This window comes from Curcuma longa, chromosome 14, assembly GCF_044706935.1.
Source record: "Curcuma longa cultivar G26 ecotype Majalengka, Jawa Barat chromosome 14, ITB_CL_G26_1.1, whole genome shotgun sequence".
Taxonomy (NCBI): domain Eukaryota; kingdom Viridiplantae; phylum Streptophyta; class Magnoliopsida; order Zingiberales; family Zingiberaceae; genus Curcuma; species Curcuma longa.
Genome location: NC_133874.1, coordinates 7,237,902 through 7,258,746, shown reverse-complemented (window position 1 = coordinate 7,258,746; position 20,845 = coordinate 7,237,902). Strand labels below are relative to the sequence as shown.

The following is a 20,845-nucleotide window of genomic DNA, read 5'->3' as shown; positions in this document are numbered from 1 at the left end:
TGAATGTCAAGCTCCAGACCTGAAGAACTCACCGACATGAATGGAAAAGATGACATTTTTTCGTAGAATTAAGGATACAGCAGAGAAAACAAGAAGAAACACTTGAAGCAACCACCTTTTCATGGTCCTTCACCGGGAGTCGATCCTTTGTCAGAAACTCTTCCAGCCTACGATAGATGCAACGGCAGGAGCTGTCGAGTTGACGTCGGCGGCGACATGCTTGAGCTGGTTCAGGCGGAGGAGAGGATCGAGGAATGGAATTACCTTTTCGAAAATGTTCCTATATTTTATTGTCGGTATGAAAAGTCCAATTCGATGAACGATGAGGGTATAAGTGTAAAAGTCGGACCTTTTTCTCGCTTTCGATCCAAAGGGAAACCCTTTTTGATAACGTTCCTTGTGCCGCCGCAGCGCCGCCCAAAGGTGATTCCTGCTCCGCCACTCGTTCTTCCGTTTAAGATTTCTCTTTATTCGGCATAGACTTTGATGATTCCTTCTCCTCATGCGACGATTTGTCGTTGTCGATTAATTTCGCTGTGAAACTCATGTGTTTTTTATCGTAAAATGGATTGTTCTTATCTCCCGGAGTGCTGTGTGTCAGATCTGTTACGCTTTGAAGTTATTTGTTGAATACATGGTTCAATCTTTGAAGCTGGATTCTAATCCTAAACAAATTCGATTGAGATCTCATCCGCCACAGTTTTGCCCCTTTAGCTCCTTCTTTTGCTATATGTTCTTCAACTTCAGGATAAGATCCATGTAGCTTCCCCTTTAACAGTTCGAATATGGCTAATTGTTGTTATAATATCCTTCGATTCACTTCAATAACAAGTAAAGAATACAGTTTCTGTTGAGTATAATGGAAGAAAATGACTTATTGCAACCTTCTGTGGATCTTTCTGGAGATCATCATCAAGCCATGTTTGTACCAACTGATGTTTTGTTTGATGTCCTCCTACCACACCAAATCTTCAATTCTAGTCATTCAACTTGTCTAACTATAGAATCAATTGATCATCATCAAGTGGTGTTTGTACCAACTGATGTTTTGTTTGATGTCCTCCTATCACACCAAATCTTCAATTCTAGTCGATTCAACTTGTCTAACTATATAATCAACTGATCTTTGCTGAACATGTTTGCACCCTTTGTTATCTTCCATAGCTACAAATAGTAGTGTTTTTTCAATTCCTCATATGCATCTTAGCATTCTCATCCTTATCGCAGTAATTTTTCTTTGGCCGTGTTCGTAATTGCCCAAAATTCTAATTCAAAACATAATGCAATCTTATAAAACTTGCTTTTAGCGTAAGAGACACAACAATCATACAAGATTCTAAGTGTTTTTCTCCAGTTTTACTATCCATTTTATATTCTATGAATGATATTTTTACACATGACTGACTTGGTTGGAATTTTAATTTAATTTTTTGGCTGATAAGATTTTACCATGATCGTTTCCATTTAAATTTTTTGGAGCTGTCGAATGCCTGAAATTGATCTGCAATGATGAAGTTGTCGAAACATTAGGAAGGTCTTAGCTTTAAAGTCGTTGGCAGGCGTCTTTATATTAGTTATTGCTTGCATAAGTTGTGCTGCGTGTTTTTGGTTGAAGCATAATGTTGGAAAACTCGAAAATGAGATGAATTATAGAGATGCTGCCTTGTGAAACAGTTTTGGTACTATGTTTTTTTTTCCGAGCAGTAATTTCTCTTTGCCTTTCTTGCTCACTAGCTGATTTGAATGAAATTCCTCAAAATATGAATCTTTAGATCAAGTTCCACATGGTATTGACATAACGAGATTGTGTCTCCGTCCTAGGTTTATCATATTTGACTTCATATTTAGTAGTACCACACAACTTGCTGTCATGTTTGCTACTCCGATTTCGAACCAAAGCAGCTTTATATTGAACTCTGAATTAGTACCATAGGTGTACTTAGGATGTACATCGCTTGATGGTGGAGATGAATCTTTTTTGAAGTTCTTTATTGGTTCGATCTACACGTACTAGATTTTTCTCTTCGCATTTTGCCTCTTATACAGGTGATCAGTGTGTAGATTCTAGGAATTTCCTAGACATGGCAGATGGTCAGGAAACCGATAAGAACATTCAGATCTGGAAGATCAAGAAACTAATCAAGGCATTGGAATCTGCCAGAGGTAATGGCACAAGCATGATCTCTCTGATAATGCCACCGCGCGATCAAATTGCTCGAGTCACCAAGATGCTGGCTGATGAATATGGAACTGCTTCGAATATTAAAAGTAGAGTCAATCGACAGTCGGTGCTGGCGGCCATTACATCGGCTCAGCAGAGGCTGAAATTGTACAGCAAGGTTCCTCCCAATGGTCTGGTTTTGTACACTGGTACCATTGTCACTGACGACGGAAAGGAAAAGAAGGTGACGATTGATTTCGAGCCTTTTAAACCCATTAACGTCTCGCTCTACCTTTGTGATAACAAGTTCCATACCGAAGCTTTGAATGAACTTCTGGAATCAGATGACAAATTTGGTTTCATAGTTATGGATGGTAATGGAACTCTGTTCGGTACATTGAGTGGAAATACACGAGAGGTGCTTCACAAATTCACAGTTGATCTTCCGAAAAAGCATGGCCGCGGAGGGCAATCAGCACTACGGTTTGCTCGGCTCCGTATGGAAAAGCGTCACAACTATGTGCGAAAAACAGCTGAACTCGCCACCCAGTTCTTCATAAACCCAGCTACAAGTCAGCCAAATGTGGCCGGACTGATCTTGGCTGGTTCAGCTGACTTTAAAACAGAGTTAAGCCAATCAGACATGTTCGATCAACGTCTTCAAGTTAAAATCCTCAATGTGGTTGATGTTTCTTACGGAGGAGAGAACGGTTTCAACCAGGCCATCGAGTTGTCAGCAGAGATTCTGTCAAATGTGAAATTCATACAGGAAAAGAAGTTGATAGGGAAGTATTTCGAAGAAATAAGTCAGGACACCGGAAAATATGTTTTCGGTGTGGACGACACTCTAAAGGCTCTTGAAATGGGAGCTGTGGAGACCTTGATTGTGTGGGAAAATTTGGATATCAATCGATACGTGCTCAAGAACAGTGCTACCGCGGAAATTATAATAAAGCACTTGAACAAGGATCAAGAAGCTGACCAAAGCAACTTCCGGGACCCTGCTAGCAATGCAGAACTAGAGGTCCAGGAGAAAATGTCACTTCTAGAGTGGTTCGCCAACGAATACAAGCGTTTCGGTTGCACATTGGAGTTTGTCACCAACAAATCTCAAGAGGGTTCACAGTTCTGCAGGGGCTTCGGTGGCATCGGTGGCATCCTGCGCTATCAGCTCGACATGAGGTCCCTCGACGAGTTGTCTGATGATGGAGAGGTGTACGAAGACTCCGACTAGCAATCAGCAATGCCAAGCCCCAGCCGGCCAGGGAAAAGACACCCTCACACTGCACTGCCAGCAAATCACTTCATCCTGCTCCCGTCCGCAAATGCTATGAAGCTCAGCTCATGGTGCATACACACACACAGCATGTGCATTTCAAGTTCTCGATCGGAAGACCGGTGATCGGTGATGGTTCAGATTCTGAACTAGTAGGACCTTCTCTTTGGTTGAGGTTTAGAGACTGGAATTTCAGATCTAGATTCGATTGGGAAGCTTAATTCTGGTGTAGCTAAAATCAAACTTGTCTTGATTTTTAAGACTCCCACAGTTTATCTGTGACTCTGTTTGGGTTTCGATATCGATTTTGTATCTACTACAACTGCTTGTACTATTTCATCTCCCTTGATTGTCGTCATACATTCATTTCGATGATGGTTGCAATTTGATCACAATAGAAGCTATTTGTCAGTAGTCATCCTCTATTCATGGTATTGTTTGATCCTCTTAAGGAATGAGCCATGAATTCAGGGAAGCAACCTTTTGATTTTAACCAGTCCCTTTTGATTTCCTTACCTAAAGTCAAACCTTGTCCTCACTAGAAAGGGACATGTCAAATTAAAGAGATGGACATAACATCTCGACTCATCGGGTTTTCCTCATGAAGGTCGATTGATCTGATTCGCTAGTTCTCCTTGAAGCCCGAGTCCTAGATGATTTGACTCCCTCGACTCAATGCCCACTACATCATCTCAACAGATCAAATCCTTTGACACCAAATAACAGCATGAGCAGTACGGGCTGGCACGAGAGTATAACCTTTTATAATATGGGACGTGAATGTGACATCCTATTTCTATTGCACTATTTAAAAGGAGTCCGCCCTCACAGACAAAGGCATAAGCACACGTACCCTATGTATATGCTCATCTACTGTTCTTCTTCTCTATCTCCTCCACTGGAGACCTAACTTAAGTGTCAGAATGGCTGAGTCAAAACATCTTCTGATCTCCCTTCTAAAAACATCTCATTCTCTTCTTGTCTTTTAAGTTTCATAAGTTTTTCAGTCGGTTTAATTATCCTTGAGTTTTCAATGACTATTTCACAGAAGTTAGTTATTTGGTGACTCATCTCGTGACGACTTCAAACAGGAACAGTAGACGAAACTCTGGTCAATAAGGAATCTTAAAGAAGAATTTATTATATGTAATTTTATCTTATTTAAATTCGTGATTTCTAGATCACATAAAATAATTTTATTCTATCTTTTTATATCTTGTTTTCTATTTTATTACTAATAATTGTATTCTAATTGATTTATTTATATTATATTTTTTTTATCTAAAAAAAGGTTTAGTTAATAAAACGAAGTCGCCGCATTCGAACCCTCGTTCCTTCCTGGATTCGTAATCCTCCGTGAAGCGTCCTACTTTCGCCGTCCTCCGCCCTATAAATACTCCGCCGAGAAGCCTTGTCGGAGACGCTTCCGTCCACTTAGGGCTTCGTAATTCCGTCGATCGGTGGATGGGCGATCGGAGCAGCGCCGAAGGATGGTCCGCCGAGGCGTCGCGGCCCCCGCGCCCCCACCGGCGGTCGGCCGACGGGCACCCGGTCCCGCTCTGGGAGAGGCGGTTCTGCAGCGAGGCGTGCGGCATCCCGTGGGAGCGGCTGTGCGCGATCCAGCGGTGGATGACCGGCGACACGCAGGAGCGCGTGCTGCGGTGGGACGACTCTGCCGCGGCGGAGGCCCTCCGTGACTCCAAGGCCAGGTACTGCGCCCGCTACCATGGACGCCCCTGCGGCATCCCCCTCCCCGACCCGGACATGTACATCGACGAGGTCGACTACGACGCCGTCGTCGATCCGGAGCTGATCGCCGACCTGGAGAAGCCGCCGCCGCAGTACAGCGAACCGGATGACGCCGCCGCTGCATTGACTACAGGCGATAGGGTTCTTCTTGAAGACATCCGGCCGACCGGGTGGGACGAGGTGCTCGAGCCTAATCCCTTGAACTGCGGCGGAGTTGTCGACGCATGGGATCACTCGACCGGATGGAACGAAGTGCCCGAGCCAAATCGCTTGAACCGTGATGGATCTGCTGATGCGTGGAATCAGGGTGATCCCTGGAGTAGTGGTGGCGGAAGGTCCGATTTTGTTGCTGAAGACAACAGGAGAAATGCTCAATGGGGAACCTGGGAAAACAAGAACAGGATTTCTGATCATGGTAGAAGAAATGGAAGAAAAAGGGATGGAGGGGGTCGCTGGGGGCCAAGACACATCAGACCCAAGTACCAAACCAGCCATTACCAATCGAACAATGATCCTTGGGGAAACTGCAGAGGGGGTGGAAGGAATTGGACAGGGAAGGAACGGTATCAGGAGCACTATCCATGAAACATATGTTCTTGCTTATAGGTGATACAGTGCTACTGTTTTTGTTTGAAATAGTAGATACGTTGGTTGAGTTTTTTTTTCACTGTTGTTGTGTCTTGCTTTCTTATGGAACTTCCAAGTACAATTTTAATATAGTAGATACGTTGGTTGAGTTTAATATAGTAGATACGTTAGTCTTGTTTAAGTCCAATTATAGGCTAATACTCTTATGGAACTTCCAAGTACAATGGTAACTAATGGTGCTTCATTAATATTATGTTTGCACATCAGAGAACTAGTGAGCTGAGGTTAAGAATCTTTGTTTAAACTATTTTCAAATGCACATTCCCTTCCTCTAACCATGAAATGGTTTGATCTGGATTTAATATACCACTCCTACTTATTTCTTAGTCAATGATTCAGAGGAGGTGGAAGGAATTGAACTGGGAAGCAATGGTATCAGGAGCACTATCCATGAAACATATGTTCTTGCTTATAGGTGATACAGTGCTGCTGTTTTTGTTTGAAATAGTAGATACATTGGTAGGGGTTTTTTTTTCCCACTGTTGTAGTGTCTTGCTTTCTTTGTCATGTTTAAGTTCAATTATAGGTTAATTCTCTTATGGAACTTCCATATACAATCGTAACTAATGGTGCTTCATTAATAATATGTTTGCACATCAGAGAACTAATGAGCTGAGGTTTAGAATCTTGCTTAAACTATTTTTCAAATTCACACCGCTTCCTCTAACTATGAAATGGTTTGGTCTGGATTTAATATATCACTCCTACTTATTTCTTAGACAATGATTCAGAGGAGGTGGAAGGAATTGGACAGGAAGCAACGGTGAGCACTATCCATGAAATATATGTTCTTGCTTATAGGTGATACAATGCTGCTGTTTTTTGTTTAAAATAGTAGATACGTTGGTAGAGTTTTTTCTTACTGTTGTAATGTCTTGCTTTCTTAGTATTGTTTAAGTCCAATTATAGGTTAATACTTATGGAACTTCCAAGTTCAATGGTAACTAGTGGTGCTTCATTAGTAATATGTTTGCACATCAGAGAATTAGTGAGCCGAGGTTTAGAATCTTGTTTAAACTATTTTTCAAATGCACATCCTTCCTCTAACTATGAAAGGGTTTGATCTGGATTTAATATATCACTCCTACTTATTTCTTAGACAATGACTCAAAGGAGGTGGAAGGAATTGGACAGGAAGCAACGTTGAGCACTGTCCATGAAATATATGTTCTTGCTTATAGGTGATACAGTGCTGCTGTTTTTGTTTAAAATAGTAGATAAGTTGATAGAATTATTGTTCACTGTTATAGTTTCTTGCTTTCTTAGTCTTGTTTGAGTCCAATTATAGGCTAATAATATATTCTTATGGAATTTCCAAGTACAATGGTAACTGGTGGTGCTTCATTAGTAATATGGTTGCCCATCAGAGAACTAGTGAGTTGAGGTTTAGAATCTTGTTTAAACTGTTTTTCAAATGCACCCACCCCTTCCTCTAACCATGAAATGGTTTGATCTGGAATTAATATATCGCTCCTGGTTATTTCTTAGACAATGATTCAGAGGAGGTGGAAGGAATTGGACAACAAGCAATGGTGAACACTATCCATGAAACATATGTTCTTGCTTATAGGTGATACAGTGCTGCTGTTTTTTTCTTCATTGTTGCAGTGTCTTGCTTTCTTAGTCTTGTTTAAATCTGGTTATAAGGTTAATACCCTTATGGAACTTCCATGTACAATGGTAGCAGATGGTGCTTCATTAATAATATGTATGCAAATCAGAAAACTAGTGAGCTGAGGTTTAGAATCCGGTTCAAACCATTTTTCAAATGCGCATCCCTTTAACCACAAAATGGTTTGATCTGCATTTAATATACCACTCCTGCTTATTTCTTAGACAATGACTCAATAGGTGACTGCATTGTATTGTGATGAGCAGTGTTGATATTTCCTGGAGGAACGGTATGCACTTTTTGGTCTATCTAGTCTTGAATTTATGCCTTTAGTATTCCCTGTACCTCAAATTATCAAGATCGGATCCTTTTTCATTTCAGGATAATTTTAGCTATAGAGAATGCATCATCAGCATGTGCATCACCTAACAAGTTCTTTTGATTTCATCAACTCTCTACTCTATATCGTTGTGACTATCTTTGATGGCACTGTGCAGTACAGGTTTCATCTTGCTCTTAAATCTGAAGTTTGAAACCCTGCAACACTGCTATCTTTGCGGTATTGCAATGGATCCTTGGAGCAACTACATGCCTATAACATAATAGTAACGACGACGACGACGACGACGACGAGATGTTCTTCCAAGAGGAAAAAAAGATTAACTACTTGTGTAGTGACCATTAACTTAACTTAGTTTTGTAAATTTTGTTACATTTCTCAGTTCTCTTATTCATTCAGGAACCATTGTTGCAAGTGTGTTTCTAATATGGATCATCATTACAACTTTATTCAGTATTATTGCGATTTATTATATTGTTGTTAATATGTAGTCTGTTCTTAATCATGCCATTTATTTGTTATTACATGTAAATAATTTATGAGGATAATTATTTTATTTTATTTTTTTAAATAATTGTTGTAATGTATTTTCTTAGTGAAGTAGATATGATAGAGCGCACCGCTGTCGCGCTCGCACGTGCTTTGCACGGCTTTGTGTGGCTTTTAAAACTCTCCCGAAACCCGCCGCTGAACCCTTCCGGCCGATGGCCTCCATGGACGAGTCGCAGGAGCTTCCCTCTGATGCGGTTCTCGTCGGCTTCGTCCTCGCTGACATCGTCGGCCTGCGCCACTACTCCGGCGTCATCAGAGGCCGGGAGATGGTCGGCCTCGTCCGCGAGCCCCTCAACCCTTACGATCCCAATGCCATCAAGGTACTCAACACTCGCACTGTCCAGGTTGGCCACATCCAGCGCGGCGCCGCCGCCGCCCTCGCGCCCCTCATCGACTCGCACCTCGTCACCGTGGAGGCCATCGTGCCTAAACCGCCTTCCAAGAATCGGAACCCCTACCGCCTCCCCTGCCAAATCCACCTCTTTGCCCGCCCCGACGCGATTCCGATTGTCCGCGCCGCCGTCTCCGAGGGAGGGCTTGAGCTCATCGAGTACGGCGACCATGAGTTCGGTCTTTCGGAGGCGGTCATCATACAGGAAGAATGTTCTAAGAAGTCCAAGTCAGGGAAGGGCAGCAAGAGCGTTGACGAGATCTTCGCCCTTGTTGGAAAGGTTGATGAGGGGAAATTTGCGCCTTTGGAGCCCCCGAAAGACATTATTTTGTCAGAGCTGTTCGAGCACCAGAAAGAAGGGTTGGGGTGGTTGGTTGGGAGGGAGAATTCGTCTGACCTGCCTCCGTTTTGGGAGGCGAGGAATGGAACTTTTGTGAATGTGTTGACGAATCATGAGACCTCAGAGAGGCCAGAGACGCTGAAAGGTGGGATCTTCGCCGACGACATGGGTTTAGGAAAGACTCTTACTCTACTTTCTTTGATTGCCACTGACAAGTCTGGTGGCTTTCCTAGTTCCTCTTCGTCAAATCTTCAGGAAGAACATGAAAGGCTAAGATCTTCTAATAGAAAGTCAAAGTCTGGTAAGAAAACTGCTGCTCCACGAAAAAGACGCAAACTTGATGGTGGAAGAGTCACGCAGACTGAAGATGCCTTGGGACCTAAAACGACATTGGTTGTTTGTCCTCCTTCTGTTTTCACATCATGGATAACTCAATTGGAAGAACACACCAAGCCTGGGAGCTTGAAAGTGTATTTGTATCATGGAGATCGCACACAGGACCCCGAGGTGCTTTTGAAACATGACATTGTCATGACAACCTATGCCACTTTGTCTGCTGAGTTCAATGAGTCTAACTGTCCTATGAAGGAAATAGAGTGGTACAGAGTTATTCTTGACGAAGCTCACTTGATAAAAAATTCTGCAGCTAAGCAAACAAAGGCCGTCATTGCTCTGAAATCTGAGAGAAGGTGGGCAGTGACAGGGACGCCTATTCAGAATAGTTCTTTTGATTTGTTTTCGCTTATGGCTTTCTTGAAATTTCAACCATTTGCAATCAAGAGCTACTGGCAGAACTTGATTGAGCGCCCACTTTATCAAAGGGAAAAGAGCGGGATAGCTCGCCTACAGGTAACTGATTTCTGATTTTAACAAATTCTGTATGCGTGTTTTTCTCTGTTCACGATCAACTAGCACAGAGAAGAACCTTAGTTCATTCTAACTGACTTCCAAAACGTGACTAGCCAAACCATTGGAACCTCAGTTCATCATAAAGCGACAACCATATACACTGATGAAAAAAGAAGCATGACTTGAGATTGATTTTTCTTGTAGGATATGGGAGAAAATTCCTGCACAAAATAGTTGCATTCTTTAATAGGAAATTGACGAAAATTGTATGACTATCATACATGGTTTTTGTATCTCATAGCTGCTTGCAAAGTAACCTTAAATTAATTTAGGACAGTTTACCTACCTTTTTTTTTACCATTTTTAAAACCATATGATAATTGTATCTCAGAAGATTAGACTGGATTAACTAAGTTGCTGTTTCAGTTATCAAGCTTTTTCTCTCTGAGTCTGCCAGGCCTTGATAGGAACAATATCCTTGCGGAGGACAAAATATGCAGAAGATGGAAGTGAAGGTGTGGTTGGGCTTCCACGCAAAACTATCGTAACCTGTTGTGTAAACCTATCTGCTGAGGAACGAGAATATTATGACCATGTTGAATCTGAAGCTCAAAACACTCTCAGAGAGTACCTTGATACGGACACTATACTGCGTAATTATTCGACTGTGCTTCATATATTACTAAGACTAAGGCAGATTTGCAACGACGTGGAGTTGTGCCCTTCAGGCATCCAATCTTTCCTTCCACCCAGTGCCCTTGAAGGTAACATGTCATCTTTATTTGCAAGTTTGATATTGCTTTCATATTTGAAAATTGCATTAAGAGAAAACATGACTGAAAATCAGTTTCATTTAGTTCCTGCTAAAATGGATGAATTATTTATTGAATCTATTCGCCGAACAATCAGACTATAATTTAAGTTATTCAAACAAACAAAATAAGAGTCATGCAAATGGAAATTGACACTATACAACTATGACTATAGCAACTATAACAGCAATGTTGCTGATAAATTTCATATATATATATATATAAAGCCATGCAACTAATATATCAAGCTTCTCTGTTTGGTTTTATTTTTGTTTTTAGAATTTTAGACTGCCATGTGTCAATTCATCAATGACTCATCTTCATGCTCTCCTTCCACTATTTTATCTACCTGGCCTTTATCTTTTCTCCATCATTCCTAATTCACATCGATTGTGCCTATGAGCTGTCCGTATTGCTTTTTAATTCCCTTCCATAGCCAGATCAGTTTTATTCATTTTGAGCAAACTTATATTGCAGGAATCAGATATAGGTTTCTGTTCATTTTAGATGATCTATATCTATATTTAGTTAATAGAAATACAAAGAATCAACAAAATGGGATGTGACATCCATAGCTGCAAAGATCACAACTGTAAAGGGTTAGTCATTCAGAATAAGCTAAATATAGAGTATAACTGATATGAGTATTAGTTGTATAAGCTTTGATAACTAATGAGCTATTTGAATTAAGGAATATTTATCAATGATTTGGTATCTATGCTCATGAGTGTTTTGAAATAATTTACATTTATTCTCAGGGCCTAATTCAACACTTCATTCATCCTGGCTTGGGATTGATTCTAAGTGTTTAAGGAGAGCCTCAGAAATAATAAAAAAGATAGAGAACCACAACTTGACTCAGATGAAGAGATTGAGTGTTAAGATTAAAGGACTAAAAAATTATTCTCGTGATCATCATAATACTGTATGTGATAATTGATGAGTCCTTTAATAAAATATTAAACACAGATTTCTGAGCTCTTTCTATGGACACATGTTTTTTCTTATTAGTATTTTATTATTTATTAAGTGGTAGATGTAAACTACATTATTAGATTGTGTTCATTGATTTAACTTTTTGAAAATTATTTAACTTTGGTTGCAAACTAAGTTATAATAGACTAATTTATCTTTAATATATTTGTTGCTCTTTGTATGTAAATGGTGTTTGTCTCACCTATTTAGGATCAACTACATGAATTTCCATTAAACTCTTTGCAAGACTATATCATTGTTTGCAAGACTATATCATTGTACCATGTCATTTGCATGCACTTGTAAAAACATTGGTTGCCTATTTTGCTAGGAAGGAGATCGACGTGAGATATGATGGACTGCTATACATGAATTTGGCATGAGGTTACCAGGAAAACTTTTAGTAGATGGTACATGTTATGGGTGGTTGTGGAGTTACAAGAATTAAGAACTGATTCTAAACTAGGGATTGGACTTTACCTTCCTTTGTCTTCGAATTTCTGCTTAAAATTGGATGAAATTTCAATGACTCTTGACATTATTTTCAATGACCTGAAATTAGGTGAAAAAAAATGCAAGGATTGTTGGAACAGTGGTAGAATTCGCTCTAAAATTTGAAGTGTTTTGAGGCTGCAAAGTCTTTTATGGCCAAGACCTAGTTGCTTGCTAGGCCTTTGTCTAAAATTATATATGGGTTTCCCAAGTTATGTCGAAAATTGTGTTCTTAAAATAAATCAGCGGACAATAAAATTTGTTAACTGTATTATGTCATAACTCTTTGATGAGCAATGACCATGTTTGTTTAACTACGATAACAAACAAACATAGCACATCAATTAACTTTGGCACTTAAAGATTTTATAGTGAGTCATTGTATTAACAGTTTCCAGAAATTAGCAAGAAAGTTTCATTCTTAGCTATGCAATTAGATTTACTGCCTATTTATTGTTTTTTTTAATGTTTTACTGATTGAAGCCACAAACTTGAGAACAAGGACGCTTTAAAATTTGAGAGAAATTGTAATTTAATATTTGTTTCCCATTGTTTGTGAATTTCACTGGTTGAAAGCAAACAAAGTTGTCTTACCTTGCTGTATTCCTTATTTTCTTTTACTTGTGAAGTATCCATTCATCTATTTGTTCTAAAATTATACATTGGTCTTATTTTATTCAAGTTTGGACAAATTGACCTATCACAGGCTCATTAGTGAACATCATAGATTGAAATATCAACAGAGCAAAAAAGCTATCTGTATATGTGAACTTAGACAATTGATAATAAACTAGTTTCCTTATTCTACTGGCTTCAATATCTTCTCTTTCAGTTTTGCCATGTGACCATTTCTCCATTTTTTTATCATATCTAACTCAAGAGGTGTTAATTCTCCTGCAGACGTTTCTCAGAACCCAGAGTTGCTTAAGAAATTAGCATCCTTGGTTGATGAAGGAGATGATTTTGATTGTCCAGTTTGCCTTTCTCCACCTCAGAGGACGGTCATTACTTGCTGTGCTCACATATTTTGTCAAACCTGCATACTGAAAACTCTAAAACAGGTCAATGCCCGTTGTCCCATCTGTCGTCATTCCTTATCGAAAACTGACCTTTTTGTGGTGCCACAAACAAAATCCTTCAATGACGATGTGTCAAAAGCTCACTCAAGAAATAAGCCATTATCTTCAAAAATCACTACCTTGTTGAAACTTCTGTTAGCAGACAAGGAGCAGAATCCCTCAACAAAATCTGTCATCTTCTCACAGTTCAGGAAGATGCTTATTTTGCTTCAAGAGCCACTTGAGGAAGCTGGTTTTGTGGTTTTGCAATTGGATGGTTCGATGAGCACAAAAAAGAGGACTGAGGTGATAAAGAAATTCACAGCATCTGGTCCTGGAACACCAATGATTCTACTCGCCAGTCTAAAGGCTGCAGGCGCTGGAATAAACCTCGCAGCAGCATCCCGAGTCTACCTTTTCGAGCCATGGTGGAATCCTGCAGTCGAGGAGCAAGCGATGGACAGAGTGCATAGAATTGGGCAACGTGAAGAAGTGAAGGTCGTGAGGATGATAGTGAAGGACAGCATCGAGGAGAGGATTCTGATGTTGCAGGAAAAGAAGAAGACATTAGCGAGTGGTGCTTTTGGGAAGAAATCAACAAACGATCAACAGCGAATGCGCATTGAAGATTTACGCATTATGATGCACATCTAAGCGAACATCTCATCATTTCAGACGGCTACTTTTGAGAAGGTAAAACTCTTAGCGTCCACATGAAATTTTGCTATCTTTCCTTGAATCGGTATGAAAATGATATATAACGTGACCATTAAGGTGTGAATCATCAAAATTGTAGGTTTTCTTTCAGCTGTTTCCTTTAAGGATTTATATGGGCTGGAGCCAGAAATATAGATGGTATTAGTGATAAAATTTTGGATAGTATTTATTAAGTACCCTCGATGTGTTTCACGGAATAGAATAGTTATTTTAAGAAAATGAGCAGACTAGTAATTATGTAAAAATTGTTACTTCTTGCTCGTTTTCAGACCAAACTCATGAACAATTATTTGCTAAAAATTTATCCTGAATGGAATAATATTCCTGTTGTTGCATCTATTTTCTGGAACTCCCAGATAAATTGCACCCCAGATTACCTGCCTTTTAACTTATTATACACCTTGCTCAAACAAACTCGATCATGCTAAAACTCCTTTGCTTGCTACAATCTCATTTTTTTTCTTCTTGGTAATCAACAATTATATTCTACTGTTCTGGCCTTTTTCTTTCAAAATCCCTCCATTGTTTGTCTCTCCTTTCCTCTTCGGCGATCAATCGACTGTTCAAATCTCTCTTACATGGTGGTTTTCTCCAGGTCTTTCATGTTGACTCTCAAGATGCAAGTGCTTTATTTTTTGATGTATTTATTATTTTCTTTACTTTTCTATTTGGTAGACGAAGACATGAATAGCTCTTTATTTATTATCAGTCTAATTAGGAAGGCGTGATGAAATTAATTGGCTAATTTGAGTCAAGTTGAGGCAAAGAAATAATCAGATCAATGCTTTGCTTCTTCATTTTAATTCACCACAGAAGTCAACGTCTTTCATTTTTATTTAGTTTTTGATGCTTGATTAATATTAAATTGTCTAGAAAATTTAGTATGATGTTTGTTTATTTATAGCCGTGATTGGCTTCAGTGCTTTGATTCAATGAATCAATCATTCAATTAAGAAGATATTAATTGAAGCATTTGAAATCGTCTGGATATTGCAGTGATGTTTAGAGATTAATAGTTGACTTGCTAAATAGTAAACTACTTTTGTTTATTGGTGAGTTTTCCTAACCACTAGCATTTGTGATAAATTCAATAGTTGACTTGCTAAATAGTAAACTAGTTTAAAAAAAAAAAAGTTGACAAAAATTTCTGTAAGAATAGATTTATATGTTGTGCCTCTAGAAGTTTATTGATATTTTATGCATTCTTTATTTTATTTTTCTATTTAAAATGTGATTTATCTATTGTTTGCTTCCCCTGTAATTTACTGGATCGAATTATTCCATATATTTTCATTTTGTTACACTAAATAAGTAATTGATTCGTAATTATTTTTAAGATGTTATTTCATCTAAACTTTGTCTCACAATTTTTTTTTTTGGTTTTTTTGGCAACGTATTATCATTCTACCTATCAGACTTAACACGGTTTGACCAAACTTATAATATAATGACTAAAATGAAGGTTATGATTGGGTTAGGTACAGTGTCGCGGTCGAGCTTGCCCGATTTGAAGTGATATGTCAAATATTTTTTTTAATATTTTTATTTAGGGGTGTCAAAAATGAATCTAATCCAGTTGATTTGAAAAATATCAAGTTGGAGGTTTTAAAGTTTGGGTTAAATTAGATTGGATTTGAAATCTGACTTTTTTTTTTTTTGATTTGATACGGTTTGAGTTGAATTTAGATTGGAGAAGTTATTTTAAGATTAAATTTTATTTTATTTTAAAAATTAAAATATTTATGTATATTAATGATAGAAGGTTAGTATTACAATGTTAAAATATTAATATAGAAGTGAATTATCAGATAAATAGTAAAAAAAAATTAATTGGGTTGATCAAGTTATTTTGGTGGATTGGGTTATTCAAGCATGGATTTATAATTTTCAAATTTGAGTTTGGGTTGAGTGTTTTTTATTGACAATTTTATATTTATTTTCTTATCAAAATATTTTTTCCCTTAAATTAAAGTATCAATTTTATCTTTTTAAAGTATCATATAAAGTATTTATTGTTTGATAGTCTCGATAGAAAAATATATCGAAAATATATATATTGTTTGATAGTGGAAGGGAAACTTAGAGGTTGTTTTTTATTGATAACATATTTTTAAAACATATTAAATTTCGTCAACATTGAAAAAATTTTAATTTATTTTTCAATGTTACCTATTATTATTATTTTGATAGGTAGATATTAAAAAAATTAATAATATATGATATTATTTAAAAAAAACACATAAATTATATTCCAAAAATTGTCGATTTGCTATCATTTAATTGCCCAACGAATAAAGACATTTATTAGTTTATGTAATTGGATGTTAATATGTGGCAAGTTTTCACTGTTTCCCCTGTTTGGAAGTTCATTGTTGTGTAATATTAAACATTTTTGTTTGTTTTCTATTTAATTATTTGATAATATAAAAAATAAAAATATCAGTAACTGAAAATTCGAAAGAGTAAAATGATAAGAATTTTAAAATTCTAAAAATATTTTAATAATGCGTTTCTGATATTCCACCAGACACCACATCTCGGCCGTCCGTTCCAGCTAGTCAACGATGGCGACCCTTCGCCGTTGCCTCGTCACTTCGTCTTCCCTTCTCCGCTTGTTATTTTACTGGAAATGATCAATCCCTCACGAATCCATCGACGACTCCGATGGAAATCGACGATCGCGATCCTGGTCGATGCGAGTATTCGTAACCGTTTTGCGTATTTAGATCGATCAAAAACTCGGTTTTCGTTATTTTAATCGGCATTTTTTTAAAGGAGGAAGGCAAGCAAGGATTAGGTCCTTCCCTTCCTCCAATCCCCCATCGCTTTCCTCCTGTTTGCGGGCGAGAAAAGGGAAATCATTATTGCGATTTAAGGCGAGGAAGAACATTGAACCCAAAGGCATCTCTTCCAACAATTTTTCGTACTTATTTGCTGGTGATTCTTCTTCTTTTTCTTCTTTTTTTTTTGTTCTTTTTGGTTTTGGTGGTTTTATTCGTCTGGGGAGAGGAAAAAAGTTATTTTGGATGCTTGTGTGAGCGTAGAGGAGACGGCGTTTTGTTTTGGGGGCAAAAAGTTGGAATTTTGCAGGTTTTTCAGTCGTCTGTTTTCGCCAAAAGATTTACTTGCTTCTGCTCTTGGGATGAAATTGGTTGAATTTGTTGCAGAAATCGCTCCGGTCGGCAGAGCATTGCTTCGGGTATCAGGGTTAAAATCGTCGATCGCGATTTGATCTTTGCTCTGGTTTGGATCCTGATTGCATTCGTCGATCGTGATTTCTCGCTGTGTGTCCATGTCGGGCGCGCCGGCATCGCTCGATTACTGGCGCAAGTTCTTCCGCAGCGCCGGGGGCGATATCTTCGAGGTGGTGGAGCACGCCGTCATGGTGGCGGCGTCGGATTACCCCGACGAGTTCCGGAGCCGAAGGGATCAGTTGGCGGAGAAGCTCTTCACCGCCCTGCTGCCCCGGTGCTTCGGTTGCGGAGACGCCGCCGACGGGGAGGAAGGCGACGGCAGCGTAAAGAGGGATGATGTGGGAAAACAAAGCAACGACGACGGGCCCGAGGACCTGAACAGGATCGTGAGCAACTACAGCTACGACGAGGCAGAGGCGCTCACGGAGGAGATCGAAGAGGCCAACGAGATAGTCACAGAGGTTTTGAGGATGAAGGAGATCCTTGTCAACTATCAAGATGAGGTCTGTGCCTGTCTCTTCCCTCATAACCTCCATTTCCTGGATCCCTTTGATGATGCACGTATAATGTTCGATACATTGTCTAGCTAGTTTTCAGAATTGCAATCGCCGCTTATCGATAATCTTTGCTGCTGAATGAAGTAACTTATCATTTTCCTGGATTTGTTTTTCTCTTTTGTGCAGTCTGATAATGTGTTGTTCGAATCCTTGAGGAGGCTGCAGCTGATGGAGCTTTCTGTAGATGTACTTATGGTGAGGAATAGAACTGTTATTCTTAGAGTTTCTTGATTGTTGCTTTAGTGATGCATGGTGTTCTCAATCCTGAATTGATCTATTTTGGTCCTAGGCAACAGCGATCGGAAGGGCAGTAAGTGGCGTTCGAAAACACAACTCGAAGCAAATTCGCCATCTTGCACGGACACTCATTGAGTGAGTTTCTCCTTATGTATCAAGTTTATTTTGAAGCTAGAAAGAAATAGTGGGTCAAAGATGCACTAGGCTGTTTGATCTTATGATTCATCACCTCTCCGTGCCAGAATACTCTTACATAGACACTTACCTCTATTGATCATGTGTAGGACTTTTTGGAAATAGTAGAATCTGACAATAAAATCCACATTCTTGTCGTTTGCTCGTATCTGAGTAAGAGCATATTTGGTTTTTGGTAGATCGCTTAATCAACTTTTAATTCCTAGTGGCGGGAGGATTTACGTTATTCTCGTTTTATTTCATCCAATATTGTTATCTGAAGGTGCTTATATTCTAATATACAGATCGGATTCATTACTTCATTTATGTATGATGGGGTATTTCCTCGGGGTTGCCTAATTTTTCTATCAACTTTGTCTCCTTAGAGTACATTAATATGCATTATCCATTCAATTCGGAAGCTTGTCTAACCATACTTTTGTTGCCGTAGCGGTTGGAAGCTTTTGGCCGATGAATGGGTAAGTGCTACGTCTGCCATTCCAGGTAAATAATCGCTTTTTTTTACTTTCTTGTTTATAATGATTTCCTTATTTGTCGTTACAAAGCAATTATTTGCAGATAATTCTCCGGATTCCATAAATCTTCCTATGGAAGATGAGGAAGGTCTCCCTTTCCCTCCATTAGATGAGGGAGCTCTATTAGCAACCCAAACAGCTCCTATGCAGCTGTCTGAGGTACAACCGATAAATATTTTGGATATGGAAATTGTTCGATCCATAGGTCGTGGAAACGAACTAACTAGTTTCTATTTCCTGTCCTGATGCGCTGTTGGATTTGAAGTTTTTCGATGAAATGGATGAGGATGGAAGTGTGTAACTTCACTTTTCTCTGCTCTTTTGTTTTTGATTATTACTCTCTATTTTTCATATGTTGATGAGCGATCGATCAACTGGAAAATTCTGCAGATTTCAGAAATAACGATGGTTTCAAAGGGAAGAGGGGAAATGATCATGATCGAAACATGCAAATCAAAGATCCGGAGCAGAAACAACAGCCTCCAAAGCAAGCAACCATCGTTAAAGATAAGGGAGAGACAAGGCGGCAAGCACCAGCAATTACAACAGAGTTAAAGGAAGATTCGAGCAGGCAAGAACCACCACGACGTTTATCGATTCCTGAAGCTAAAAGAGCAGTGAAGCAGCAACAATCGGTCATCAAACAAGTTCGAGAAACATTTACTAGCCAGGCAAAGCAGGAAGCTGCTGTGAGCAAGCAAAGAATTTCTGTTTCTGGCCCTGGCAGACTGTCAAAGCTAGTCACTGATTCGAAACTTAAACAGATTGAAGACAATTCCACACTTCGTGTTGCTCCGCAAGATGTAAGTTTAGTTTTGCTGGTTTTTTGATGCATTCAGATAGCATCTTGTTGGGAGTGTGCCAAACTAGTAAGCAATTCATCTCGATGGCAGAAAACAAAGAACTCTGAGGATGCCCAGATTCAAGCAAAGCTAGAAGCCGCGAAGAGGAAGCTTCATGAAGGCTACCAGCAAGCACAAAATGGTCTGTTTCAATACTAACAATCTCTCGGTTAACCCTACATATGATTATCAAACTGATGGACAATTGACATACATTCATTCACCTATTGCAGCGAAAAAACAACGAACGATACAAGTAATGGAGCTGCACGATCTACCCAAGAAGGTAGTCAGTAAGCCACCATTCGCGAAATCCAGAAACCAAGTCAGGAGCTGGGCAAACGGTCGGCGCTAGTCACTGTTATCTCCTAATTGGCGCAGCAATTACAGCCATGACTCTTCTGTTTTCGTCACAGCAACATTATCTGCAGACGATCGATCAACCGACTCCAATGCTCGAGCTCAACCACAGACACAAAAACAAAAACAAACATTTGTTTTCCTTCTATTTATATTTTTGTTATGATGGAGTGGAGTCTCTAATACACTGAGATGAGAAGGTGAATCCAGTGGTTCATAAAGTCATTGCTAAGAAACTGAAGACTTTAAAAGTATACATGGCTTCAAATGCTTCAAATCATTGTTTCTTGGAAGATTACAACTGTGTGTAAGGGCATAAACAAATTGCCAATCAGTTGATGATTTTTCTAATATCAAAATGGAAAAACAATCTCATTTTGTTGTTGATATTGGCAAACTAGTTGGTTTATTCAGCTTCAGTTTAGATCTCTTTGCAGCATTGTGTTCTTCGTTGTATCCAGTAGTATAGGAAACAATTTTCATGATTTTTTTTTTGAAAAAAAAAATACATAGAGAATTTCATTATGCAATAGTAGTAGCTATATATAATGACGAATATTTTTATTTTTGCAAATTTTAAAATCTACTTCGAAAACAATTAGCGAAAATAAAATTTTAAAATAAATTTCTACTTAATTTTATCAATAAAAAATTTCAAAAGTAAAGATAATCTTTAAAACTGATGGTGTGATTTTAATTTTTGTCCAAAATGATTTGTTTTATAGTAAAAACCGGTTCGGATTCGAAGTTTGAACCGGCTATTAAACCGGGGATACATTTGATACCGAGCCGGTGAAATCGGCGGACGCAATCCAGTGGGCTGGATTTGATAGATTTGACGGCTTCCGTGGAGAATTTTTATTGGTTGACAAAAAGATAATGCGAGTTGACTTTTGTGGTTCAGGTTGTTCACTGGTCAAATCTTGATCCAGCACTTGCCTTGGCAAACCACTTTTGACTTTGGTCGATCCAC

At 38.8% G+C, this 20,845-nt stretch overlaps 4 protein-coding genes across 9 annotated transcripts; all 4 read left to right on the top strand.

The window, feature by feature from the left end:
* Window positions 1-171: 171 nt before the first annotated feature.
* On the top strand, window positions 172-3,771 carry LOC141845369 (eukaryotic peptide chain release factor subunit 1-3). The gene is made up of 2 exons (XM_074733434.1): window positions 172-423; window positions 2,047-3,771. The coding sequence occupies exon 2, from the start codon at window positions 2,082-2,084 to the stop codon at window positions 3,393-3,395; it is 1,314 nt and encodes a 437-aa protein (XP_074589535.1). The 5' UTR covers window positions 172-423; window positions 2,047-2,081; the 3' UTR covers window positions 3,396-3,771.
* A 1,000-nt stretch (window positions 3,772-4,771) lies between these two features.
* LOC141845148 (uncharacterized) lies at window positions 4,772-8,083 on the top strand. 4 transcript variants are annotated; one of them, XR_012603225.1, is made up of 4 exons: window positions 4,772-5,792; window positions 6,554-6,597; window positions 7,323-7,404; window positions 7,949-8,083. XR_012603225.1 is itself a non-coding variant. In XM_074733198.1 (1 exon), the coding sequence occupies exon 1, from the start codon at window positions 4,902-4,904 to the stop codon at window positions 5,769-5,771; it is 870 nt and encodes a 289-aa protein (XP_074589299.1). In that variant the 5' UTR covers window positions 4,772-4,901; the 3' UTR covers window positions 5,772-5,928. The 4 variants fall into 4 exon arrangements, 1 of the variants encoding a protein (XP_074589299.1); XR_012603224.1 differs by having other exon boundaries at window positions 6,934-7,404; XR_012603223.1 differs by having other exon boundaries at window positions 6,554-7,404.
* A 407-nt stretch (window positions 8,084-8,490) lies between these two features.
* LOC141844833 (putative SWI/SNF-related matrix-associated actin-dependent regulator of chromatin subfamily A member 3-like 1) lies at window positions 8,491-14,106 on the top strand. Its single transcript, XM_074732822.1, has 3 exons — window positions 8,491-9,918; window positions 10,376-10,682; window positions 13,098-14,106. The coding sequence occupies exons 1-3, from the start codon at window positions 8,491-8,493 to the stop codon at window positions 13,907-13,909; spliced, it is 2,547 nt and encodes an 848-aa protein (XP_074588923.1). The 3' UTR covers window positions 13,910-14,106.
* Window positions 14,107-16,637: 2,531 nt separating this feature from the next.
* LOC141845043 (putative mediator of RNA polymerase II transcription subunit 26b) lies at window positions 16,638-20,247 on the top strand. 3 transcript variants are annotated; one of them, XM_074733061.1, is made up of 10 exons: window positions 16,638-16,895; window positions 17,140-17,669; window positions 17,850-17,918; window positions 18,013-18,095; window positions 18,586-18,638; window positions 18,714-18,829; window positions 18,936-18,963; window positions 19,061-19,473; window positions 19,564-19,654; window positions 19,746-20,247. In XM_074733061.1, the coding sequence occupies exons 2-10, from the start codon at window positions 17,265-17,267 to the stop codon at window positions 19,865-19,867; spliced, it is 1,380 nt and encodes a 459-aa protein (XP_074589162.1). In that variant the 5' UTR covers window positions 16,638-16,895; window positions 17,140-17,264; the 3' UTR covers window positions 19,868-20,247. The 3 variants fall into 3 exon arrangements, with proteins under 3 accessions (XP_074589162.1, XP_074589161.1, XP_074589160.1); XM_074733060.1 differs by having other exon boundaries at window positions 16,638-16,909; XM_074733059.1 differs by having other exon boundaries at window positions 16,638-17,062.
* Window positions 20,248-20,845: the final 598 nt, after the last annotated feature.

Coding starts and splice junctions, on each gene's coding strand:
- LOC141845369 (XM_074733434.1), top strand. CDS start 2,082: ATGGCAGATGGTCAGGAAACCGATAAGAACATTCAGATCTGGAAGATC.
- LOC141845148 (XM_074733198.1), top strand. CDS start 4,902: ATGGGCGATCGGAGCAGCGCCGAAGGATGGTCCGCCGAGGCGTCGCGG.
- LOC141844833 (XM_074732822.1), top strand. CDS start 8,491: ATGGCCTCCATGGACGAGTCGCAGGAGCTTCCCTCTGATGCGGTTCTC. Junction 9,919..10,375: donor GCGGGATAGCTCGCCTACAG/GTAACTGATTTC, acceptor TGAGTCTGCCAG/GCCTTGATAGGAACAATATC. Junction 10,683..13,097: donor TCCACCCAGTGCCCTTGAAG/GTAACATGTCAT, acceptor ATTCTCCTGCAG/ACGTTTCTCAGAACCCAGAG.
- LOC141845043 (XM_074733061.1), top strand. CDS start 17,265: ATGTCGGGCGCGCCGGCATCGCTCGATTACTGGCGCAAGTTCTTCCGC. Junction 18,096..18,585: donor CTTGCACGGACACTCATTGA/GTGAGTTTCTCC, acceptor TTGTTGCCGTAG/CGGTTGGAAGCTTTTGGCCG. Junction 19,655..19,745: donor CTACCAGCAAGCACAAAATG/GTCTGTTTCAAT, acceptor CACCTATTGCAG/CGAAAAAACAACGAACGATA.